Source organism: Agelaius tricolor, unplaced genomic scaffold, assembly GCF_023055355.1.
Source record: "Agelaius tricolor isolate 1412-34295 unplaced genomic scaffold, bAgeTri1.0.p SCAF_18, whole genome shotgun sequence".
Lineage (NCBI taxonomy): Eukaryota > Metazoa > Chordata > Aves > Passeriformes > Icteridae > Agelaius > Agelaius tricolor.
The window spans coordinates 11258331-11282636 of record NW_027269278.1 but is presented as its reverse complement, the minus strand read 5'-3'; the positions used below and the strand labels follow the sequence as shown (position 1 = coordinate 11282636).

Below are 24306 nucleotides of genomic sequence, written 5' to 3'. Positions count from 1 at the left end.
GCGGGCAGCGCCGCTACCGGCACCGGAGCGGGGAGCGGGGAGCGGAGCGGGGCCGCCCCGCCGGCAGCCTGCGCTCCGGAGCGGCTCTCGCAGCGCCCCGCCCGTGCAGCGCGGCCGGGACCCCGAGGGGCGCGGGGATGGGGCCGGGGGGAGCGGTCCCCGCGGGGGGCCGGGCAGCGGGGGTGGGATCTGCTCCGCGTAATCCCCCATGGGGGGCGGCGGGCCGCGCTCGGAGCATCCCCCCTTCCCCAGCGCGGGGGGAGGCGGCGGGGGAGCCGCCACCCCCCGCTTCCTCCGTTTAAGACCCGGGCTGGCGGGGCGAGCGCAGGAGAGCGGCCGCTCCGCAGCTCCGGCCCCACGCCCGCGGCGCGCACGGGGCGGCGCTGGATGCGCCGGCGGCGGGAGGCGGGCGGCAGCCGAGCGGGACCCCGCGCAGCGGCGCGGAGCGCGGCGCGATGAGCGCGGGCAGCGGCAGCGGCGCCGCCGGCGCGGCGGGCACCGCCACCTCCGCGCTGTGCCTGCTGCTCTCGCTCACCGCCGTGGCCGTGTGCCTGCTGCTGGGCGCCAAGACGGCCGAGCTGCAGGGCCGGCTGGCCGCGCTGGAGGAGCGGGGCGCCGCCGGCCACGGGCCGCTGCTGGACGCGCTGCAGCCCCGCGTGGAGCAGCTGTTCCGCGAGGTGAGTGAGAGGCGGGGAGCGAGAGGCGGCTCCGCGGGCGGGCGCGCAGGACCGGCCGCTCCGCGCCGGGGCGACACGGTCGGGGAAGGCGCTCCGGCCCCGCTCCGCCGCGGGGTTCGCTCCGTGTGTCACCGGCTTCTCATCCTCTGTGAGAAAACTTATTCCCTTCTACCAAACTTTCCACTTTTTGCTGCCGTTCCCATGAATCAGGCGTAGGGCGAGGCGTGGCAGATCCCACCTTGATTAGCCCCAGGTGAAGGGCTGGCTATCGAAGGTTAGAGGACATGAGACTTTCCCCCTTATTATATTCACTGACACAGGTAACCCGAGTACTTTAACTATGTGTCTTGGGATTTAATGGGCCATAATTTCCTTGTTAGAAATGATGAACATGATCCCCGCTATCTGGACTCTCTGTCACAGACTATTGTGGTCTGGCAGTGCAGAACTGATTTATGGTAGGCAGAGGAGACCCGCCACTTGTTACTTCACTTTCAGTCCTGGGGTTTTCTGAAATTATTCAATAAATATTTCTGTGCTGAACAATTCCGCCCACTTGGAGAACTATTATCCACACTGATGCCCTTCTCGGTGCCTAACTGAACCAAATCTCTGGGAGAAGTTACACTTTATCCCAGGGTTATCTTTTTCCCGATTCTGGTGTTTAGGTTTGGGGCTTTTTACAGGCAAGGGAGACGTGAAGGGCTCCATCACTCATAGGAAATGCTTGAAGATTCCGCCGTTGGTTTGCTGGATTTGTATAAACAGTAGTTCATAAAGTTCAGCAAGATTCAACACGGCTTGTGGGGCTGCTGAAGGGCACCCCTGAGTGATCTGTTCTGACATCTGGGGAAGGTTTTACACTGGGATTTTATTAATGGCCTGACTGCGGTGCAAAACAAGCGTTAAAATCATGACAGCCATGAAGCCTCAATCATGCAAAAATGTGTTTGTATGTGGAGCTCTGTGAAAGCTCTGGGGCAGTGAGCAGGGATGGAGGCAGTGCTGGGGGCATGGGGAGACAATTCCTCATGCTGTGTGTTGCTGTTGGAGCTAGGGTGAGGGTATTGCTGGCACCACCACGGCATGTCCTTTTGCCTGGAAACTTGGTTGCATTGATGTGCCTCGATAAAAGTGAAATGTTAAAATATTTTTGTGAAAACCCTGAATACCAGACCAGGGGGGGTGCCTGTGAGGCGTAGTCACAGCCTCTAGTTAATGTCTGTTCTCCAGGCAGGAATTAGCCTGCCGGTTGTGGCAGTGGTTCTGTTCCAATTACCCCAATAAATGTGCTTAGCAATGGGAATGGTTTCTGTGGCACTGCCTAAGATCATGTGCAACCTCTTGCTGAGATTTAGTTAAGTGTGGAAAGCTTGTTTTGTACTGGGAATGCTCAGATGGAGTTTGTACAGGGGAAAATAAAGCAAAACCACATAATTGGGTTTCTAATGGAAGAGTGAGCTTGTTGAAACATTAAGTATGACCGAACTCTTGTCAATGCTAAAGCAAGTTTTGAATCAAGCAACAAATTTGATGCATCCATAGTAGTAATTGCACTATCTATTAATGGTCATTTTAAATGGACCTCTTAATTTATGGTAAAGTTTCAGAAAGTGTTTCTTGCCCAAACTCTGTTACATAAGACCGCTCACTTGTCAAGCAACTGCTGCCCTTTCTGTGCTTGAGAGTTTCTGGAGAGTGAGAGAGTATTTCCATCGTTATGAACATCAACTGATGCCTGGGGTCAGGTTTTTTGTTAAATTCTGTGTTGGTCCTCCTTTGAAGTTTACCACAGTACTTCAGAAGTGAAACCAAAGCTCCATACGCTCTCTGTGCATGACCCAGCATCCTTTGTTCTCTGCCACGACCCAAAAAGCTTTACTCCATGTACCAATGGAGGGGTTTGCTGGCATAATTTATGGCAGAGCTGTGTATAGAGAGCAGCAAATGCAACACCAACACACTGGCTCTGTTTCTTTTAGTGCTGTTTAAATGTTTGGCAAGTAAAAGAAGATAGGAAATAATATAGGAAGGGTAAGTGTGTAGTTAAGGTAATGAAAGCCAATTTGGACAACAAGGATTTAGTTTCTGGCTCTGTGACAGACATCCATGTAACTCTGGAGAAATTGCTGATTTGGCTGTGGCAGGACCTTGCCCTCCCCTTGGCTTGTCCCGTTAGTGGGATGTGCTGCAGGCTCCTGCTTTGATGCCCTCTGAAACATTGCCAACAGCACAGTCCAGACGTGGCAGCATCTCCACTTGCTCTGTGTCAAAAGCCCCAGCTCCAAGTGTGTAGTTTTCACACTGGAGGGAAAATATTAACAGGAGGATTATGGAAACATCCAGTTGTTGTAAACAAAGCCGGACCATTTTGTTCACAAAGGATTTATTGTCCGCAGTGTCCAGATTAATCAGTTTCATGACAACAACAATTCAATGGGAGAACAGAGGCCTCGCTCCAGGATTCAGCTCTCCTCTGCTGCTGCCAGTGATGCCTGCGGAACCAAAAATGTGGGAGAGCTTGTTTTCATTTCCTCGAGCATCTTCATCATCCAAATTACTTTAAAATTAAACAGATAGAACTTGAGCAACTCTGTAACATTTAGACTGCAGGTGGCTGTCTGAAAAATCTCCTTAGATGGTTTTTTTTTTGCCACATTTTCTCAAGGAAAGTGTTTTGCAGAAGGCAGCTGGATCGTTCTGGTATTTATACTTCCCTTAGGACAACTTCTCTGTCAGGTGCTATGAAACCGTGTTAATGCTTTCAGGACCTCTTAGCGTCACATCCAAGCAGATAGAGGAAGCATAGGATTTCAACAACAGATAAAACTATTTAATCCTCAGAATAAAAAGAAAATAACCTAATTCACAGGTAGCTTAATTCCTGAATAGTCCACAGTGTTCAAATATTTGAAAAAGGACTGGGCCATCAGTTGTACAATATCAAGTCTTAACACCCTAAACTGAATAAGTACTTTGAATTTTCTGTCTTTGAAATGTAGGGACTCCAGTTATCAGATTATTGGTTTATCTTTTGGCAAGTACTTTAGGTAGGACAGGGCATTCCTGGAGGACTGAGAGAGTGAAGATTGTGGGTGAAGATGAGCTGTTCCCACCCTTGCTGGGCTGTCCCAGGCAGGGAGTATGCCTGAGCTAATGTAATGTACCTGTCATCAGGCTCATTAACTTGGGCTTGGCAGTGGGCTAAATGCAGGCACGAACAGTCTGGCTGGCTTAGGAAGCAGCCAGAGTGTGCACACATCTGCCTGCAATATGCCACGTAGACACTGCTCTAGTTTCATGAATTTGTATGTGTTTGAGTTACCCCATTGATGAGTTTTTCACTTTGGGGATGGAAGCACTGGGCTTTGGGTAGGCCTGAAGATGGGTGAGCACTCCAGTCTTGACTGTCCTTTACCTCATCCCTCTGCTAAAGAAACCTCAAAAACTCCACAGAGCACGAATTTTAAGTACAAAATCAACCAAATCAGGTCACATGTGAACATAGGACTTGTAGGGAGCTCAGGATGAATCCTCCCAATGGAGCTTTGCTCAAGGGACTTTGGGATGTGCAGGAGGAGTGTCCGCCTGCTCCCTGTGGGGGCTGTAGGCCGCCCCTTGCTCAGAAACATTCGATATTTCCGTGCTATTGTGGCATGGGACATTAAAGCATTCCCCCTCCCGGGATGGTTTGGGTGTTGGCATGCATGCACAGTGTTTGGCTGTGATGTCCTCTCTAAAGTCTCTTTTCATCCCCTCCAAACAGAAGCTGGGCGAGGGACTGGCGAAGCTGCGGACGGCGCGGGAGGCGCCCCCAGACTGCGTGTGCCCCCCAGGTAGGTGCCAGGTACAGCCCAGCCCGGGCCACCCACCCTCTGAGCTCCTCTCTCCTGTTTGACACGCTCCTTCCCACGGAGGGAAATGTGCTAGGAAGGGTTTTTCCCCAGCTGAAGCGCTCCAGCGTCTCCCAGTGCCTTGCTTTGGCCTGCTTACAGATCAAGGAGTTTGAGGTTTGGACAAAAGCGACGTTTGGCTATAAGAATAAAAGAGGGAAGAACTTGACTGGGTTGTGAGCCCTGGGTGCTGGGCCAAAACAATTTAGAAGTAGTAACAAAATCACTGGGGCTTAATGCAAGTGTGATAATTAAAAGCTGCAGCCTCTCTGCCTTTACGGAGGGCAGGATTTCTTTTGCTGTAGGAAAGCTGTCACCGATTGTTTAAATTTCCTCCCAGAGTTTAATGAACTTCTAAAACCGTCAAAACTTCCTGTTCTGCTGTGGAAGTGCATGCTCCTTGGAAACAATAAACAGCTTAGATTAGTTTGTAAAGGAACCTCATTTACAGAAATGTTCTGTGAAGTGCTCTGCTGTCACACTGAAGGGTGCGAGTGGCTTTGGGTTGGGGCACTTCGAGCCTTTATTTTCTTTTTTCACAAAAGCAGTGAAAGATGGGTGAAAGATGTGCAATGCTTTGATGAGGGAGAATTCACAGGCGTGTTGCAAGCAGCAGAGTTCCATTCTAGTTTTAAAGAAAATAAATAAACACTAAATGCTACATGGAGATGGCAGAATAGGCAAAGGGGCAGGGTCAATTTTCCCTGCCACTCTGGATGCAAGTCCTACCAACAGACACAGTGTTAGTCCATATTCGCAGGACAAAAAAAAAAGGTTTTTTTCCCTTGTAAGATTATGTTTAATCTCAGAAACATTTCACTAATGATGCTCTTAAATGTACTCGCTGCTTTTCTGGTGGAAGGCTCCCTGTGTGCCTCACTGCCTGGTAACAAAACACACCAGCTGAGAAACAAATCCTGCTTATTTTCAGCTCTTTGCAAAGTGGTCAAATCAGGTTTCTCTCTTGTGGTGCACAGACCCAACAAGTCCACCAACCTCATGGGACTCTGTGGCTGTGTCTTTCTGTGGTCTGGACAAACAGGGCACTGCTGGTGTGCTTAAGTGGTCAAGAGGCTTTTCCTTTGCTCTTCGGAAAGCAATTGGGATTGAAGAGGCTCCTTTTGTCCAGGAAAGTCCCAGTTCTGTTCCGGGTCACTGAGCTGCTGGTTGCTGTGTTTGGGAGATGGGGGAAGAGAGGAAGGGGAAGGTTTTCCCACGTGCTGCTGAAATGCTCGTTACAGTCATTAGTAACGAAACAAAGCAATTTGTGAGCCGAGGGAAGGAGAGGTGATTTCCTGGTGGGTAGGAAATGTCCCATCGGTGGCTGCTCCTGGCCACCACTGCGGGGAGCTGACTGGGGATGTGCTGCTGGACTGTCCTGAAGCCTTTTGGCTGGTTTTGAGCGAATCAAAGACATCTTTAGCTGTGTTCCGTTATTTTCCTCTTTCTCCTGAAAAAGGCTGAATTGCCTTCTGCTCTGTAGTTAAAGAGCTCGGTCTGGAAACACCTGAGAGCTTGTGGCTCTCACTGGCGTTCACTGCTGAGCTACACCAGGCTGCAAACCAGCAGCTAAGCTTCAGTTTGCCTCTGCACTGAAAAAGCACCCCCGGGTGAAAGGAAAATTTCCTTGTGGAGGGGATGGGGAGATGCTGCCAGCCCCATTCCTGCTTCCCATGGGCAGCCGGTGGGTATCCTGAACACCTGGGCTGGGTGGCTTTCCTCTGCCAATAACCCTGCTAGGCTTAAGAATTCCTCATTACGGCTGGATTTAAAGCCAGCCGGGGAGAGGCAGCCGCGGGAGGATGCTCTGATTGCCATGCAGGCACCACAGAGCCACCGTGGGCAGCGCAGGAGCAAACACAGACTCAGAGCTGGCCCTGCCAGCTGGGCTTGCTTTAAACAAGCCCTGATTTTTCCTAGAAATGAGTCAATTTGGGGTTTGTTTGGACTTGAGGGGGTGGCGGTTGTTTTTAGGGCGCTGCTTTGATATAATCGACTCGCTACACATTCAAAGCAGTTTTGGAACAAGATGACAACGACCCACTTAAAAGTTAAATGCGGGTCAAGTTATTCTAACTACAGCGAAATCCTAAATCACTGCTTGTAAAACCAAGACAAAAGACAAACAGCGTTCCCTCCTAGAAGAACCCCCGACCCAAAGGGACCCGTTTTGTGCTTTGTGCTCCTATTGGAGATCCCCTATTTGGCTGTAGGGCACAGCTGGTTTGGCCTTTAGGATGGGACCCTGGGGCTTTCCGCGGCTGCGGGGGCCGCTGGCCGGCAGAGGGGGCCCGGGGCTGTTTCACCAGGGCCACGGAGAGATCGCGATCGTCAAAAGAAATCATAGAAAGACTCTTTAAAAATCATCCAGTCCAACTGCCCTGCAGTGAACAGGGACATCTCCAGCTAGATCAGGTTTCTTGGAGCCCTATCCAGCCTGACCTTGGAAGTAATAACAATTTGGGAAAAAAAAAAAGGAAAGATAATTAAAATAATATATTTTTTAAAGGTTAAAAAAAAAATTCTGTCTCCAATGCTGAGCATGCTGTAAAAGGTTGCCTCTGCAGTTGCTCTGAGCATCTGGGCACTGCTTTGAGTTGACTTGTTTTGCATTATTCATTCAAGCAAGGCGATGCGGGGGAGGATGACAACAACTTTGTGTCACTTTGAGCCCTTTGTGGTTTGGGCATTTTTGTGGCTGAGGGAGAGGAGAGCATCCTTGAGGGGGTTGAGGCAGCTGGACTGAGTGTGGGTTGGGCTCGGGAACGCTGTGACAGGCTGGTGACCCCACTCTGGGGCCAGACATGGCCTTTGAGTCCCCTCAGCTATTCGGGACGGGGTGGAAGCTGCAGGCACCGGGCAGGGCCAGGACAGGCTGTCCCCATATGTTGTCCTGCAGGGAAAGAGCAGCTTAATACTTGTGTTATTGTCATTCCCTAAGCCAGGCCTGTAATGCTTTGCAGAGAGGCCCCTCGTCCCCTTGTGTTCAGCCTCTTTCTCTGGTGGGATCCTCACACAGCCTTTGCTGCAGGATGAAACACAGCAGGTGCAGGAGCACTGGTGTAGATGGCATTTGGGACAGCCTGCTGATGAGCACTGGGACGTGGGTTGAAGGCAAGACTGAAACCTCACACTGGTAAACAATTTGTTTATCAGTTGTGTGGGCTCTGGCTGCTTTCTCACATATATGTTTTTTAAGGATTATTTTTTATTTTTCCCACTTGGTAATTTTAACAGTCCTTTAAAACATCAGGTGCCAAAGACTCTTGTTAAAGGTGGTATTTGCTGTGCCAAAAGTCTTCAAGCTCTGTGAGAACAGGTCCCTCGAGAGCTCAGGGTGCTGGATGAGCCATGCTAAAGCCTGAGAGCAAATGTTTCCTTAAATCCAGTAAAAAAACCTTAAACCAGCCCCAGCCCACAGAGCATGCCTTGCCCAGCAGCTGGTCCTTGCTGAATTGTGGATTGAGAGTGTGAAGAGCTCCAGCTCTGCTGGCTGCTCTTGCACTGTGTATTTCTAGGTATGCATTGTGTTTCCATGTGCCTTTTTATTTAACAGCACCTCTGGAGCCTGCACTCCCAATCTCCTGGCTGTTGGATGATGCATATCCCTGTTTTCATCCCGAGTTCCCGCTGGGACAGTGTCGCATGCATTTGAACGTATGGATTTATTACAAAGCAGCGTTAAATGTCTAGTGTAGTAATCTGATGTTCCAGCTAATATGTGACAAATATTTCCCAATAATGGCTTGGCAGCAGCAGGAGTGCAGTGGTGCTGCAGCCGGCAGGACGGCGGATTGCTCCATTTCTCTGCAATTCAAACCATCTGTACTGGGGGAGCGGAGCATTTCAAACCCTCTCCACCTCTGCAGACTCAGCAGCTCCACAGGCTCTCTTGCTTAGATTGTTTATAGAATTTAATTTTTTTTTTAATTATTAATTTTTTAATATTTATTCTAAATTTATACCCAGGGATCAGCGTTCTCCAGCTCGTCCTGGGAGGCTGGTGTGGCACTTTTTGTGATTTCCAGTGACTTGAAATATCTGCCTGATTTTTGTAAATGTTACCTTGAAGTGTCACTCACTATCAGCCTTCTCCCCGTGTTGTCTCCCCAGGTAATTAGCACAACAGAATTTCCCTAATTGCTGCAGATCAAGGGGGAGAGGGCTCTTCTGGCTTTGTAGTCCTGACAAATGGCAGATGTTTTCCAGGAGGCCAAATGGGATGCACCCAGCTCTGCTAATTCTGGCTCTTTGTTTTGTTCTCTCCATGATAGCAGCTCTGTTATTGCATCTTCAGGATCTGGGCCTGTTGTGCCACATTTCTGAGTCCTTCAGGGTAGTTTAACAGACACTGAAAAATATCAAATATAAGCAAGTATCAATTTTTTTTCTTAAATTAGCAGTGATCTCTGCTTTTCTGAGTTGCTTTGCTTCTACTGACCTTAAGCCTCTGAGGTATTCCTTACACTTACCTCAAGATACCCTTTTCTGTTTACTGAAGCCATGAAAACTCAGTATTTTTCTGTAATTTCTGTGTTATAGAGTGAGACAAAAAGCTTTACAAAATATTCAAGTTTTGAAATGTCTTCTGAATCCCCCTTTGCCTCGGTTTTCTGTACCCTGCCAGTCTCTTCACTTCAGCAGGGTTTGCTTTCTCCATCTGCCTTTGCCCAGGAGGCTGGGACATTGGAATTATGGATTAGTGTAAACAGGACTTTTTTGTACTAAACTTAAAAATGCAATCAGAATTCTCTCCTGCACAGAAAAGGCTGTGCCAGGATTTTAAAAAATGAGCCAGAAGCCAAGTGTTAAAGCATCTAAATAACAAAGAACAACTGGCTGGGAAGGACTGCTGGCAAATGGTGTCATTTAAATGCAGGCAATTTCTGTTTCACGTGTTTTCAAATCTTACTCCTTCAAAAATCCAATCTGCAGACCTTAGCAACTTTTGGGAAAATGCTCTTTGACCATAGAAATGACTGCTGGCTACCTTCCATCAGCTCCTTCCTGGCGACCGTTCCCCAGTCCCTTTTGGGTATTTGTGGAAGGCCCCAGGGACATCTGGAGCTGTGTCTGCACACCACATGTGCAGGAGCTGCCAGCTCCTTCTCCCAGGAGCTACCTGGGGATGGGCACTGGCCCCTTCCATCATCTCACTGCTGGAGAGCAGCTGCCACAGAGTGAGGGGTCCCCACCTCGTCCTTGGGACCGCCAAGCTTTGGCTTCAGGGCTGATGAAACCTTTGGGTCAGGGGTTGTTTTCTTGAGTGGTTGCAATAGATGGAAATAAATTGAGGAGAGAGAGTTCTGCTTGGTTTGGCATCTCCTCCCAGCCATGTGGGTGCCAGCCAGCAGCAGGGAAAGGAGCCACAAGTCCCCCTGGCAAGAGGAATGACTCTCTGGTGGTCCTGTGTGCTCTGAGGGGGTTGCTGGAGTGGTGACAGCAGCCAGGTGTGTCATGGGAGAGTCAGGGGGGCTCTGCTCACAATTTTGGCACTGCTCCACAGCCCTGATGAGGAGCTCATGGTGGTGGGAGCAGGAGGTGACAGCCAGGTGTGCAGCAAAGGGGAGGTTTGCCTCTGGGAATTTGGGGACTGCTCTCAAAGTGACCCAGCAAAGGGGAGGTTTGACTCTGGGAATTCGGGGACTGCTCTCCAACTGACCCAGCAAAGGGGAGGTTTGCCTCTGGGAATTTGGGGACTGCTCTCCAACTGCGTTCCCCCCATGTGCTGGTGTGTGAGGGAGGGCACGTCCTCTGTCCCACAGCCACCCAAACAGCACCAGCCCACATCAGCTGCTGTGGCAGCCAGCAGTGACATTTGACGTCCTGCTGAGGTGACTGTAAATGCTGCATGTGGCCAGGGCTCTCTGAGGCAGGAAATAGCACAGGAGCAGGGTTATTCCCAGAGCCGACGGCGCCTCTGACACACAGGCAGAGCACGAGCTAGAGGCAGTCTGGCCTCAAAACCGCTGTGGCAGGGAAAGGGGCTGGAGGCATCTTCAGGGAGGCTGAGGCAGGATTTCTCCTGGTGGTGTTTGCTGCAGCCCCAGCGTTTGAGCACCAAGGCCTGCAGCAGCAGCCCCCAGCAACATTTGCCTTTAGACCGCTTCAGCAAAAAATAATTAAAACTGGTGACATCAATAGGAGAAGGCTTTGAAAATTTATTTTTTCTAAGTCTGCCAAAGTTATTTTGAGTGTAATGAAAACTACAAAAATAAACCTGATGACCATGTCCTCCACAAGAGGCTCTGTGTAACTTTATCTTTGTCTCGACATATGAAGTCATTTACCCAGGCACAGATATTTTTTGCTGCCAACCCCTTCAGTGCTGCCTTTGCAGAGAGAGACTCTGGAGCAGGTTGGTTCATTGTTCATGGACTGACTCACCTGGGAAGTTCCTGTTAGTTTCAAGTTGTTTTCCTCCTCTTTCTTGTTCAAATGATGGATCAATGTCATGCAAGTGAGCAGTGACTGGGCTGTGCAGAGCTGATTATTGAAAATAGTCTGTGCTGGCAGGGTACCTGCTGTACCTCCATCCCTCTCATCAATCAGAAGTGCTGTCATCTCCTGCCCACCCTGGGTGTGACAGGGTGGGAATGTGTCTCACCCCAGCTTTAGGTTGAATTTTTCAGTCATGCGGTGTTGATAGAAGCAGGTTTTAGCACAGAAATCTTTTGGGACAGTGAGCTACCAGTGGTGTACTCCTGAAGCAAGAGCCAATTTATTTCTCTGGTAGAAGAAGCTCCAGACTGACATTTCATGACTTGTATTGTCATTTCAGCACAGAAATCACCATCACCTGTGCCTGTGGGTATGTAGGTGACAGCAACCAAAACCAAACTCCAGCAGAGGGGCTCTATAAAAGTTTTTATTCTGCTCTTGCTGCTCTGGGTGAGTGCCACATCATTCACCAACAGGTACCATTAATTACCCTTCCCTCTGGCCAGCCCAGACAAATAGCCCCATCTGCCTCACCAGCTTCTTCCCTTGGCTTCCCACTTGAGAGTCCTAGACTTTCTATAAAACTGGTGTCTCCTGATTTCCATGACCAGAAACACTTCTCTTCCCCGATGCTGTTGGTTTGCTCCTGTTTTGTTGCTCCCAGACATTTGTGTGGCTTTGTGGGCTGCTGGGGCAGTAGGTGTGGTGCCCTTTAAAGGATCCAAATATAACTCCATTACTCCTGACACTCCAATAAAGGCTGGAACAGCAAAGGGCTGAGTGGTGCTCAGCTGCCAGCTGGGGTCAAAACATGAACAAATCTATTGGTAGCTTTTTTTTGGGGTTATTTTACAGACTTCTGGGTTAGACAGTCCCTTTCAGCACTTGTTAAATAGAGAGTTAAAGGAGAGTGTTGTGAGCTCCAGCCCCTGAGCAGTGCTGTCTTTGCATTGCAAATGTGCTCATGCTTTGACCACCACATTGTCATGGGAGGGAGGAAGGTGAGCTGGAGAGTGACACCCATAGCTGGCTGCAGCTGGGAGTCCTAACAGGATTTTAAGCAATTATGTTGCAACAGTTGCTGGCTGAGGAGTGTGGCTTGCCTGGATTACAGAGGCCAGGGTGTGAATCCAAACACCAGCCACAAGCGTGGATCACTTACCCTTCCACTGCCACCCAAACAACACAAGCCAAGCACTGATCACACCAGCTGTGAGCACACTTAAGACTCCAGGTGTTATTTCAGACAGAAAACAGAGAGAGATCAGGAAAATTTGGCTGTTATTGTTTTTATCTCTATTGCAGTAGCTGTCCAGATCAGCAGTAAAATTACTTATCAAGTCTGATACACAGAGCACCTGGACTTTGCTCCAGGGGAAGGTGCTGTGACACCAGCAGGTTTGTCCCCACATGTGCTAAGGGAGAGGAGTTCTGACACTGTGATGACATACTCCTGCACCTCATTTTTCATGAAGCCAAGCTGGCTGTAGAAAATCACTGAACAGCTACTTTAAAGGCAGCCAGAGTGAAGAATTTGGCCACAGGTTTGTCCATCCATGGTTGTGAGGAGTCTGGAGCTGCACAGGTGTGCCTGGCTCACCCCTCGGCCTAGGGGTGCTGGGTGGGGTGGCAGGGATGCACCTGGTGGCTGTACCTGGCTGGAGGTGGTGCTGGATGTGCAGGAACCATGGGATGCACTCAGGGTACCCCAGTGTGAGTGACAGGTCCTCATGGTGACACACTGCAAGGAGAAGCAGCTTGAGGAGACAGATCCAGTTGCTGATTTTTTTGCGTTGCACCTGCCCTACCATGATAAACTGGACTGTGAAAAGGCTGGGTTTCTTTGTGCTTTTCTAAATCAGACCCAGGAGGCAGCAATTGTCGTCACTTCCCAGCATGAGCCCAGGGTAATCCCACCCAGCATCCAGCCTGGGGAGCAATGGTCCCTGCAGGCTGAGCCTGCCCAGCCAGCATGGACTGGTGGGTATGGCCCCTTGGGTTAATGCAGCTTTACAGGACACACTCACGTGGTTAATGGTCTAATTAAGCCTCCACCTGCTCTTTGTTGTCACCATCAGTCAGTTTTATCATGTGGCAGAAGAGGCACTGGTGCCAGGATGCCCCAAACACGTGGCTTTGGCAGCCTGTGCTGCACAATGTGCTTCTTGGGTTTCATCCCTGCAGCAGATGGAGAGAGCTCGTGGCCTTGTGTAGGAGTGAGGCAGAGAGCTGCTGGAAATGCAGGAATGGCAGATCCCCAATGCCCCCCAGCTTGTGCTTGTTTGCTTTTTAAAATGTGACCATGTGGGGCAAGAAGGAGAAAAAGCTGCACGTGCTGGAGGAATTGAGTGTAGCCAGAGGACTGACAGAAAATGGCTATGGAGAGCTCATCACTGCCTTGAATGCTGATTTGGTGGCAGGAATTCACTTTTTTTCTACAAATTTGAGCCGGGGATGTGTTTGTGAAAGACCTCCCATTCATCTTGTACACCATACAGAATCTTGGTTGGGGTAGGGATGTGGGGCAGTGCTGGTTGCAGTTGAAGCTGTTGTTCATGTTTCTGGTTCACTTTTAAATTGGGGCCATTTATGTAATTACATATTGAAGGCATTAAAAGAACTTGGCTTCTGCTGAATGGGGGCTGCCCTTGATGGTTTATTTTCTCACAATGATTGCAATCATGGCACGACATGAAGGCCAAGAAAAGCCAGTCTTTACCTGAGGCTGGCTGTGTGACACAAGTTACTTTTTAACCCAGAGCAGCCCTATGGTAAGAGCCACTGACTTGGGGCTTTGCTCACCTGAAGGTTCCCTTCAGTGAGAGTTTGCTGGGACATTTATGCCAAGACAGCTCCAATGAGGGACTTGGCTCCAGCCCATGTGTGATGTTTCCTGTACATTGCAAGAAGTCCCACATTTCTCTTTTTGTTTCTGGCTCTCAGTGGCACAACCATGGATGTTGGCTCTACAAGCAGCAGAGAGGGGCCATGTGCCCCTGGGTGGACCTATTAAATCCTGGGCACCACATAAAAATTTTAACCTTCATGTCCCAGGCTCTTGGGTGGCTTCCCAGCAAAGGTGACATGGTGGAGAGAGAAGTATTCACAAAGAAAAAAACATTAAATAGGTTCGATGATGTTCCCAACCATCTGTGTGTTTGTTGTCAGACTTCTAAAAAATACTGGTAGAGATGAGATCTGTCATTGCAGTACATCTGGAAATGTTTCTTTCTGCTTGAGTTTGTCTGGGTTTTCTCCCCATTTTGTGCTGTCTCTGGGCTGTCCCCATTTGTGCTATTCCAGCCCATTTGGTGCAGGAGGCTCCAGCAGGTTTGTGCTGCTTCACTGCTCAGAGACATTGGAGGACTTGGAGGAGATGTCGAACAGATTTTTCCTTTTCTTTTTTTTTTTTCTTTTCCCCCAGCAGATCTGTCTGGAGGATGAGAACAGTTGGTATTGATATGATCTGCTTCATATTTTGGGAAGTCTTGGCAGTAACTACTACCAAATAATGATGCTTCTGGGGCCCTATTGTGCAAACATTTAAATATGTTCAACCGTGTTGCGCAGAAGCCCTGTCAAGAGACTAACACGCCATTCCCAGAGGGACTCAAGGGCATGGCTGATGGCAAAAATGGGCCTTGATAGGGAATTTTGAATGTATGTTCCCATTTCTTGAAAGAAATCCTGGCATTTTGGCTGCTGACAGCTGCTGGTGGCTTGGCTGAAGGCTGCTGGTTGTTTGTGGAGGTGGATGAGGTGGGAAGCACGCTGCTGCTGGTGTGGGCAGTGCTGCTCATCTGTGCCAGGGGGCAGGGACTCCTTTGTTCATTTGATTCTTTCAATTTTTCTCCTAAACTTTGCATCCTAAACCACAGCTTGTCCACCTCATTTCTGGGGTGATCACTGCATGTGTGTCTGCCCCATCCCTCACCCTGGGCAAGGCAGTGATGCCCTGAACCTGGCCAGAAGTTGCACATACTTTTCTTTTCTGCTGAATTTTCTCTTTTTTTTTGTTTTATTTTTTGAATCTATCCATTTTGTAGATCAGGACTGTATAAAAGTGGTTTTTATAAATTCCAAAGATACAGTTAAATTCCCTAAGAAGTTCTGTTCAACTCCACTTGGGAGCTTGTACAGACCAGTTGACTTTAAGGAATAAAAGCTGTGTATTTGAGCTCCTCGAGGGCTGCTTTAATGTCAATTAAGCCAGACTTCAAGGAGCTCTGCTTCATTTCCAGAGTAACAAGGTTCCCAGTCTTCAAACCATTTCTTCACAGAGAGGTGAGGTCAAAGTGCATCAATGCCTGGCAGCATCCCTGGACAGGGGGGCTGTGCTGGGGATGATCAGACACACGAGCTCTGCTCTGCGTGGAGCAGCAGCAGCAGCAGCACAGCCACCCCCTGGTCTGCTTCCCTTTGCTTGTGGTGGCACAAAGACACATTCAGGCCCTTTGATAAAAGCCAGGCTTGGCTGCTTTTTACAAACACAAACAAAACAAAACAGAAAAACAGCACAGGCTGGGTTTTGTTAAAGTGGGGACTTGGGATTTAGCAAGAAAAGAAAACCCAAACCTCCACTTCTTTCTGGATTAACAAGGGGGTCTGAAGTTGCACCCTTCTCCATCTCTCCCACCCTGTCAGGTCAGTGGACATTTCCAGACCCCTCCCTGGGAACATTTCTTCCTCTTCAGCCCCATGGTGGTGTTTATAAGAAAGAAAGAGTTTTATAGAAATACATCTCCCTCCCCTCTCTATATATATACATACATATATATATATATCCCTTCTCATATAGAATCCCATAAATATTTATATTTATTGCTTGTTAAGTGGTAAAGCAAAATGCAGTGAAAACCAGCAAGTGACAAACACATTCCTTCTCCTTGCTAACAAAATGCCCACCCTCTCTTACTGGGGTTTATTCTGGGCTTTGCTGATTGCAGGTTTTAGCTCCTCTTTGCTCCAGACTGGCCCTGACTGCCAGCTCAGTGCTGAGATCTCAACCCCAGTGGGTTCTACTGGTGGGAATGGTGAAATTAGGTGGCTTCATCCTGGTTTGGCTTAAAATGGTAATTATGTGTTGCTTGAATCCAACCATTTGCGGAACTGTTTTGCTTTTAAATTTATTTAATACCTAATTTTGGAAGTTTTTCTTGCTGTAGTTGGGGGTTCCCTACAGCTGTTCCACTGCTGTGTGTCTATATTCCATTACTACCCTGGATTCCAGCCCCTCCACAGAGTGAATTCACTGCTGGCAGGAATTTCCCTGCGCAGAACTGGTGATGTGAAACCTTGCACTGATGCCCTGAGGAGATTGGCCTTTGCCACCAAGTGCTGGTAATGTCTCCTTGCTCCTGGGTATAAAACTGTGCAGTGAAAGTGGAGGGAACACACACACTGAGGTTGTGTCACTTAAGATGTGACAGCTCATCTGAGAGACCCTGGCACGGGGTACCCAGAGAAGCTGCCCCATCCCTGGGAGTGGCCAAGGCCAGGCTGGACAGGCCTTGGAGCAACCTGGGACAGTGGGAAATGTCCCTGCCCATGGCTGAGGTTTGGAGTGAGATCAGTTTTAGGCTCCCTTCCAACCCAAACCATTCTGTGATTCTACAGAAACTCTTCTCTGCTGGGTTCCCTTGGGAGGTTGCTCATGGCACTGCAGCCTCGAGAGGCTGAAACCATAACAATGAACCTGGAGAGGCACATTCTACCCTCAGCCACATCCCCTGTGCCTCCAGGAATGACCCCAAAACTGGAAGGAGGAGCCAGGAAGGATATCAGGAACATCTCTCCCTGTTCTGAATGTCCTAGGGAGGGGAACAGAAAAGGCAGTGGGGCTGTTCCCTCTTTCTGCTTGCTCAGGCTCCCTGTCTGTACAGACACAGCCTGGGAGGAGCCAGAGCTGCCAGCTGCCCTTGCAGGTGAGTGGGCACAGCTCTGCTCCTGCTGCCCCACTCAGCACAGCTGTGGCTGGGGGGCTCCTCCCCTCCCATGCAGCCTGCTCAGGGGCTGCTCTGAGGTTTCACTGAGCCCTGTGGGGTGTCCTGGCAGCAGGCATGGGGCTCCAGGCTGGGGGTGCAGCTCTGTGCTCTCTCTGTGGCTGAGGTGAGTCTCATGCCCTTCCCTCTTTCTCAGTTCTCTGCAGGGTGCAGCAAAGAGACAATTTGGAAGCATGTTCATTCTGCTGTGAGCTGGGATTGCTGGCCAGCCTGGTGATGAGAGCTATGTGCAGGTGACTTGAAAACACCAGAATCCCCTTGTCTCTTGAACTGCAGGGCAGGGACTGAGGGGCACTGGAGTGAAGCAGAGGTGTGTGTGTCTGTATTTATGCACTCGTGTGTGTGGGAGAGCTTGTGCCAGCCCTGCCTGGGAGTGGGTGCCCTGTTGAGAAATCCTTTATGATTTTCTTGTTGGAGATGTGGGGCTGTAGCAGAACTCCCTGTACAGTCTTTGTTGCAGGAGGTGATATAATGATCCAGAGGAGCTTTTGCTCTGACCAGGGGCACAAGTGAGTCATTTTGCAGTTGGTTTTAACTCACCTGCCCTGGATGTCTGCTTGGCCATGCTGTGGCTGCTGAAGGTGGGAAATGTGCACCTTAAGGAGAAATCCTGTGCAAAAGGGTGAAGTGGCTCAGCTTCAAGATGTTAAATCACAGGATGCTTCCAAGGAATACTCACCTTTCTGGCTGTTATTTTTAGTGCTTTTCTTGCATAAAGCACTGCTTTTACACTCAGACTGTGCAGCTATCCTGGTGCAATTGAAGCATGGTGGGGAGCAGGGGCTGAGCGTGGTTGCTGGCCCTGGTGAGACACCAGTGTGGGGCTGTGTGAGACTGGCAGGTGACATTCTGGGCTGTAACCCCAAAAAGGTGACTCCTAGAGATGAAAAGATTCATCAGGCAGTGGGGGCAAGGTTAGTAATGACACTAATTGCCTGTAGGAGTCTTTCCAGCTCAGTTCTGTGACTGCACTGTTGTCCTTAGTGCTTTTTTCCCTCTGGTGTTTGTTTGTTTTTTTACTTTTGTGGAATGTCTCTGTTGGAGGAGGGTGGAGGCAGACCTTTATAGATGAAGGAAACATTTTCTTGGGTAGGTGCTACAGAATGCAAAATGAGAGGAGCCCCAAGATTCCTCCAAGCAAGCCCTGATTTGAAGAGGGATCTCCCTCTGCTCTGGGCAGTGACTGCTGATGGTTCTGCTGCTCAGCCACACTCAGAAGCTGAGCTGGTGGCTCTTGGTGGAGCTGGGGGAGGCTGAGGTCGCTGCTGATGGGCCCCAGCTTTTGTGGGGTTGGTGCCAAATTCTGCTTTTAGATCTCAGTGCTTGGTAGAATTTAGCAATAGCCGGGCTCAGTGTGGAGTGGGGCCCTGCGTTGGAGCCATTCATCTCCCCTGCCTGGGGCTGTGCCCTTGCCAAGGAGCCACCAACAGCCTGAGGAGAGGGGGCAGCTGAGTTACAGCCTTCAGCTGGGGGCTGGAGGAGAGTCCCTCTCATCAAGGCCACTGGCTGAGGCTGTTTTCTCTCTTAGGACATCCCTGATAGCGCCTGGGATGCTGGATAATAATGCCTGTTACAGGCAATTTGTCCTTATCTGATGGCCTGAGTTGGAAAAGCTGGAAGGAGGAAGATGAAGGGACAGAGGCTCAGCCCAGGACCACAGGGTTTGATTTCCCTCTCCCAACTGCCAGCATTTTGATGGGGAGCCAGGAATGCTGTGGGCTGTGAAATGTTTTTGTTTCACTTCATCGGGTTTGTGCGGCCAAGCCCTAATCGAGGCTGTCATTTCCAGGGAGGGGAAATGGGAGCTCTGTGTTTGGAACACCTCTGTGGGACTGTAGCAGGGGAAGGGTCCTGCCTGGCAGTTTGAAGAGCTAAACTTCACTTGATGTTTGAGGAAGTCGTTGTTGTTCTTTGGTTTGGCTTTGTTTTACTTCTTAAAAAGTTTTTTTTTTTTTTTTAAGCAACACTGAATTGCTGTTTAGAGTCTAAGTGGTATAAAAAGGGACTGAGCTGAAGCTTTCCAGGGCCAAGCATCACACACAGCTCTGATCAGCTGGACAGCTGCAGCCACAGCTTGCTCCTCTCAGCTCAGCCAGGTAAAAACACACCAGTGATTAACATGATCCCCATCTGCATCTTTCTTAGGGACCTGCCTAGAATATCAACATCACTAATGTGTTATCATTTAAGTCTCTAATTTCTGTTCACATGCAACTCTTCAGCTCTCATCTGTGAATAATTCATCTGAAATTCAGAATGGCAAAATGACTTTATTTGTTTGCAGATATTCTTGGAGGAGCCCTCCTTGGTTTACTGTCTTCCTTACCAGTTTATGTATCTTGACATGTCATTTCCTTCGTGGTCCTCCCCCACCTCCCAAAATGATTTGCATATGAATAACTAAAAACAAAAGGAGGCAAATTCCCATCATAAATGTCTTTCACATTGGGTTAGACACGATTTTTGGGGAAAGATGACTGCTGCAGGCTGTAATTGAAACGTCACAAATGACATACCTGTGCATGAAAGGGAACCTGCTCCTCTCAGCTCCTGCCTTGCTTCCATCTCATCCTCTCTTGCTCACTGCTCTGCTGCCCTTCCTTGAATCCTCTCTCAAAAGAGCAGGAGGGAACCATAATGAATAAATTAGGCAGGAATACATATTTTTGCAGCAGGTTACTTGAGGACATTAATTTAGTCATCAAGCCCATCCTCCTCCCACAGCCTTCAGTGCAGCCCCTGCCTGCTGAGCCCTTACCCCACACTGCTGAGAGAATCCCTGGTCTCTCTGCTGTATGCAACAAGACAGTTGTAATTTTAAATTAGCTCTTAAAGGGAATATAACTTTAAATCCTTGGGTTGCAGCCAGTCCCAGCTCTAGTTTTTGTTGGTCAGTATTATTTTGGTTAATGTTAACAGATTTCTTTTCTCTTTATTATGATTGAAAGGTTTTTATTAGGACACAGAGATTTTTATTAGGCTCATGTACGCATTGATTTGCCCAATGTTCCAAACAGATCATCCAGAAGATGATCATATTTCCTGCAGGTGGTTTAACTGCAGATTCTGTAGTGTTGTGGTACCAGTCCTGAAATAGATTGACCTTTCAGTTTCAGTTCTGCTCAATTCTGCCAAAATGATTTCCTCCTTACTCTGGTTCACATTATCGAATTGCAAAGCCATTAGTTCTAGTTCTTGGTAAGGATGCTGCTGTCCAAATCTGGCCTTCACTAAGGCTGAGTGAAACTCGTGATTATTTACTCAGCCTGAGGCAAAGTACTGGGAAAATGAGATACAGGATGGGATTGAACAAGTCCCATCAGTTAGAAATTAGTGTGTTTTCTAAATTATTTTGATTTTATTTGCACTACAGCAACGTGTGCTGAAGAGCTTGGGATATAATGCCCACGGAGACAAAGACAAGGCAGCCTGTGAATCCTCTCTAAGGAGCTGCAGTGGTGCTGGCTGTCACTCGTTGTCCTGGGGGGTTGGAGAGCATCTCCTCTGTCCCTCTCCAGTGTGGGGACAGCAATGATCTGCTTTTCAGGAGGAAGCAAATTGATTGCATTTGGTAGAAATTGAGGTGTGTGAAATAGATGTTTCTTTTGGGTTTTTCCCCCCAGAGTTACTGGATTAAAATTCTACTTGAAAGTTTTATTTCAAACATCGACAAAAGGAAATTTTCTTGAGCTCGAGTTCATCACTGCCCTACTCTTGCTTCCTACAAACACAGCCAAAATGAACCAGTGCTCCTGCAGGAACCCAGCCTGCTCTTGTGGGCTCTTCTGGCCCTGCAGGTCACTGAGTCCCAGCACTGGAGCAGAGGTGTTGCTGCTGTGACCCAACACTGCACCTCCTCTGGAGCCCATGGAAGAGCCTGGGGAACCATGAGCCTGCTGGGACCTAAGGTGTCCCTGTGGCTGACTGATTTATTTTAAAAATCCCAATTATACTATGCACAAAACAACCCTCTCCCCCAGTCCCACCCTTAAGCATTCACTTTCTTTGGCTCTGAATGCGTTATCCTGATGCTGTCAGCATCCTGCTGCAAGTCTGCAGTGCAGAGCTGCAAAATGAGGGTGGGAAGCTGCTGCACTGCACAGCTGAACTTGGTTTTGTGTGGAAATATCTGGAATCTAAAATTGTTCCCGAGAGTTCAAGAAACACAGTCCCTGTGGCCCGAGTGTGAGTGGCACAGAGCATTTCTCCAGCTGGTGTCACACCTCACCCACCAGGCTTCCTGCAGGGATTCACCTCCTGAACCCCAATATCTCACCCAGCAAAGCCAGAGCTGTGTGCTGGTGGCAGGGTGGGTGGCATTGCGTGTCCTGCTGGGGGATTATCAGGGTAGAGGAAGAAATCTGGGGTGGCAAGGGGGCAAAGTGGCTAAAAGAGTTTAAAAACTGGCAGGATCCTGGTAAGAGTTGTAACAGTACATGAAATATCGGCTCATGCTGAATGAAGAGATAGTCTTGGCATAATTCAGCAAAAAAATGACTCTTAAAAATGTGTGGCTTTTCTTTAGATTTACTCTTAATACCCTAAATAATCTCCAGCTTTGACATTTTAATTGTAAAGCACAGATGTGAAAACTTTCCACCAGGTCCTGGCAGAAATCCCAGCAAACTTTTTCAACCAGAAAAGTTAAAAAGAGGGAAAAAATTGTTTCTTGCACTTGTAAACCCTATTGTTTCAGAATTTATGAGGTAATATTGACCTCTCCAGGCTTTATAAAAATCAGGATAAAAATATTGCAAGTGATGGTGCGAAGGAGATGTGATGGAGGCACTTTGTGAGCATGGAGTGGTGTCTTTGGTGCTGAGGAGCTGGGAAGCTTTTGACATTTGTTTGGTTTTTGTGAGATCAGAGGGAGGCAGAGATCCAGTCGTTGGTGCTCAATACTGGCCTAGATGTTATGGGTTTAGCACTGCTGCTTTGAATTTTATTCAGTGGTACTTTCTTGCAGGGGACAGACTTTTCCCATCTGTTTAGCAAGTAATCCTGGACCTGATTCCTTTTGTATGCACTCTGCTGCCAGGAAAGATAGGAAATATGCATAAAATCTACAGAATATGCATAAAATCAATTATGTAGGGTTTGGGGATTCTTTTGAGTCTGTCTGTTGAAATGAATGAGCTCCTTGAGAGGGGCCAGGACAGCCCCAGAGCTCTCCTTCTTGTGTCTGGAGCATGTCTGGGGAGCTGGAGGGAGCTCCTGCAGCTACTTCTTCCCTTAAAGCAGAGTCCTGACCCTGTGTGTGCATGGGGAGGCCTTCCCTTGCCAGAGGCCTCTGCTTTGGGAGATGAAAATGGAGTTTTAATGCAATTCATGGATTGGTTTTGCCCGTTTCTGTGCTGGATGCTTTTGGCACTGAAGGCTTTGAGGCAGTGGCTGCTGTCCCTGGAGGGATGGAGGGGCAGAGGGACAGAGGTTCCCATCTGACAGCGAGCAGTGGCTGATCTGGGCCACCCTTGGGGACAGTGGGCAGTCCTGGGTGGGCAGGGCAGGGCTGTGGTGCTGGGGGAGGTGGCTCTGTCAGCCCAGCATCCATAACCTGCATCTGCCACCTTCCTCTGCTCCTGGGGCTCAGCCCAGCATCCATAACCTGCATCTGCCACCCTCCTCTGCTCCTGGGGCTCAGCCCAGCATCCATAACCTGCATCTCTGCTCCTGGGCCTCAGCCCTGTCCCTTGGCAGCTCCTGCAGCCATCCCTGGGTGCTGGGGAAGAGCAGCCCCTGCTCCAGAGCCTGCCTCCATCCCCAAAGGGCTCATTAATTAATTCCAGCTCAGCTGTGGTTCCAGGAGTGTGAGGATGGCCTTCCCTGTCTCTGGAGGGGGCCTTGTGCTGGGCTGAGCCAAGCAAGGCTCTGCCTGGGGTGTGAGGCCTTTGAGTGCTGGGTCAGATCAGTTCAGCAGCTCCTGGGGGAATCCTGGGCGTCCACAGGCTGAGCCTCTGCTGCCCAAGTGTCTCCCCTGTCCCAGTGGAAACCATTACAGGGAGACAGAGAGCATGGAACCCCTGCAACTGGGCTCAGAGAGGATCCCAGCCTCACCCTTATCACACAGATCTTGAACTGATGAATTAATTGAGCCTGCAGAAGAGGGATGGGTGAGCACAGAGGGGCTGTAAATTAAACTCCCATGTGGGAATGTGAGTGCTGGAATAAGCTGGCAGGGAGGATTGGTGCACACATGGCCACTGCTGTAGGTGAGGGGGTCTGGAGCTTGTGAGGGCTCATTTGCTGAAGCAAAGAAACATTGCTGGGAGTTCAGTGCTGCTGCAGCAGGAGACAGAGCAGGGATGAGCTGGAGTTCAGATCTCCATGGCCAGCCCCCTCCTGATGGCTCTCCACTGTCATTCTGGAGCTCATCATGTCCCTTGGGCCAGCAGCACTATTTATGGAGGCAGAAGCACCAGCAGTGCCCTTTGGCTTGTCTGTCTCTGCTCTATACCATGTGGTTTGCCTTTGATGCCAGTAAAGTATTTTCCTAAAATTTGGTGGGTTTTTTGTGGCTGCTGGGCTCTTCCACAAAGGTCCAACATGTGAAATTACAGCAAGGCGTCTCTGGAACTTTGCTGATGTCTCAGAATTTCATTAGCTTGGAATTGCTGTTAGTGCACTAATTGTATTTCCCCCCAGCCTTTATTATTTTTCTTTTTGCCTGCAGGAAAACGTATGGTTTTTACAAACACTGTTTGTTATTTAGCTCTGGCTTCACAGAATGCCTGTGAAGATTGGTCTCCATGAGAATCAATTGCAGATAATTTTCATTGCAAACAAGACCCTGCAGTACATACATGTGCAGCTGGGTTGGCTTCTCCTTGGAGCATATGTAATGGTTTCTAGATGGAAAGGAAAGTCTGAGATGAAATAGATCATGACATGACATTTTGAAAGTTTATGAAACAATAAAACACAATAATCATGGTTAAAATTTGATAAATGTGTGGTGGTGTTTTTCTAGCACAGAATACAGTTCTGCAATAAACTCTAATTAATACAGTCTGTGGTAAACAGATTAATTCCTGTTAAAATCAAACTTTCCATGCCCTGAACTGAGACAAGTATTCATTTTAGCAGCCAGTGTCTAAACCAGGGAGTAAAAATATTTCTGTTCTTTTTTTTTTTTTTTTAATTGTTGTTATATTCATTGTATGCCTTGAGAAAGGCCAAAAAAAAAAAAAAAAAAGCAGTTCTGAAACTGCCCTGGGTGACATCAGGCCCTGGCTGTGTGTGCACAAACCCCTCCCCTTGCTGTGAAACACACACAGCTTCATGTCTGCCTGTGCT

General features: G+C 48.9%; 1 protein-coding gene across 1 annotated transcript in view; it reads left to right on the top strand.

The window, feature by feature from the left end:
• The first annotated feature begins 403 nt into the window (after positions 1-403).
• COL23A1 (collagen type XXIII alpha 1 chain) overlaps positions 404-24306 on the top strand; it is a 174892-nt gene continuing 150989 nt past the window's right edge. The window contains exons 1-2 of the mRNA XM_071443293.1: positions 404-677; positions 4444-4513. Of these exons, the coding sequence (XP_071299394.1) occupies positions 456-677; positions 4444-4513 (292 nt within the window). The 5' untranslated portion in view covers positions 404-455. The remainder of the gene's footprint in view (positions 678-4443; positions 4514-24306) is intronic.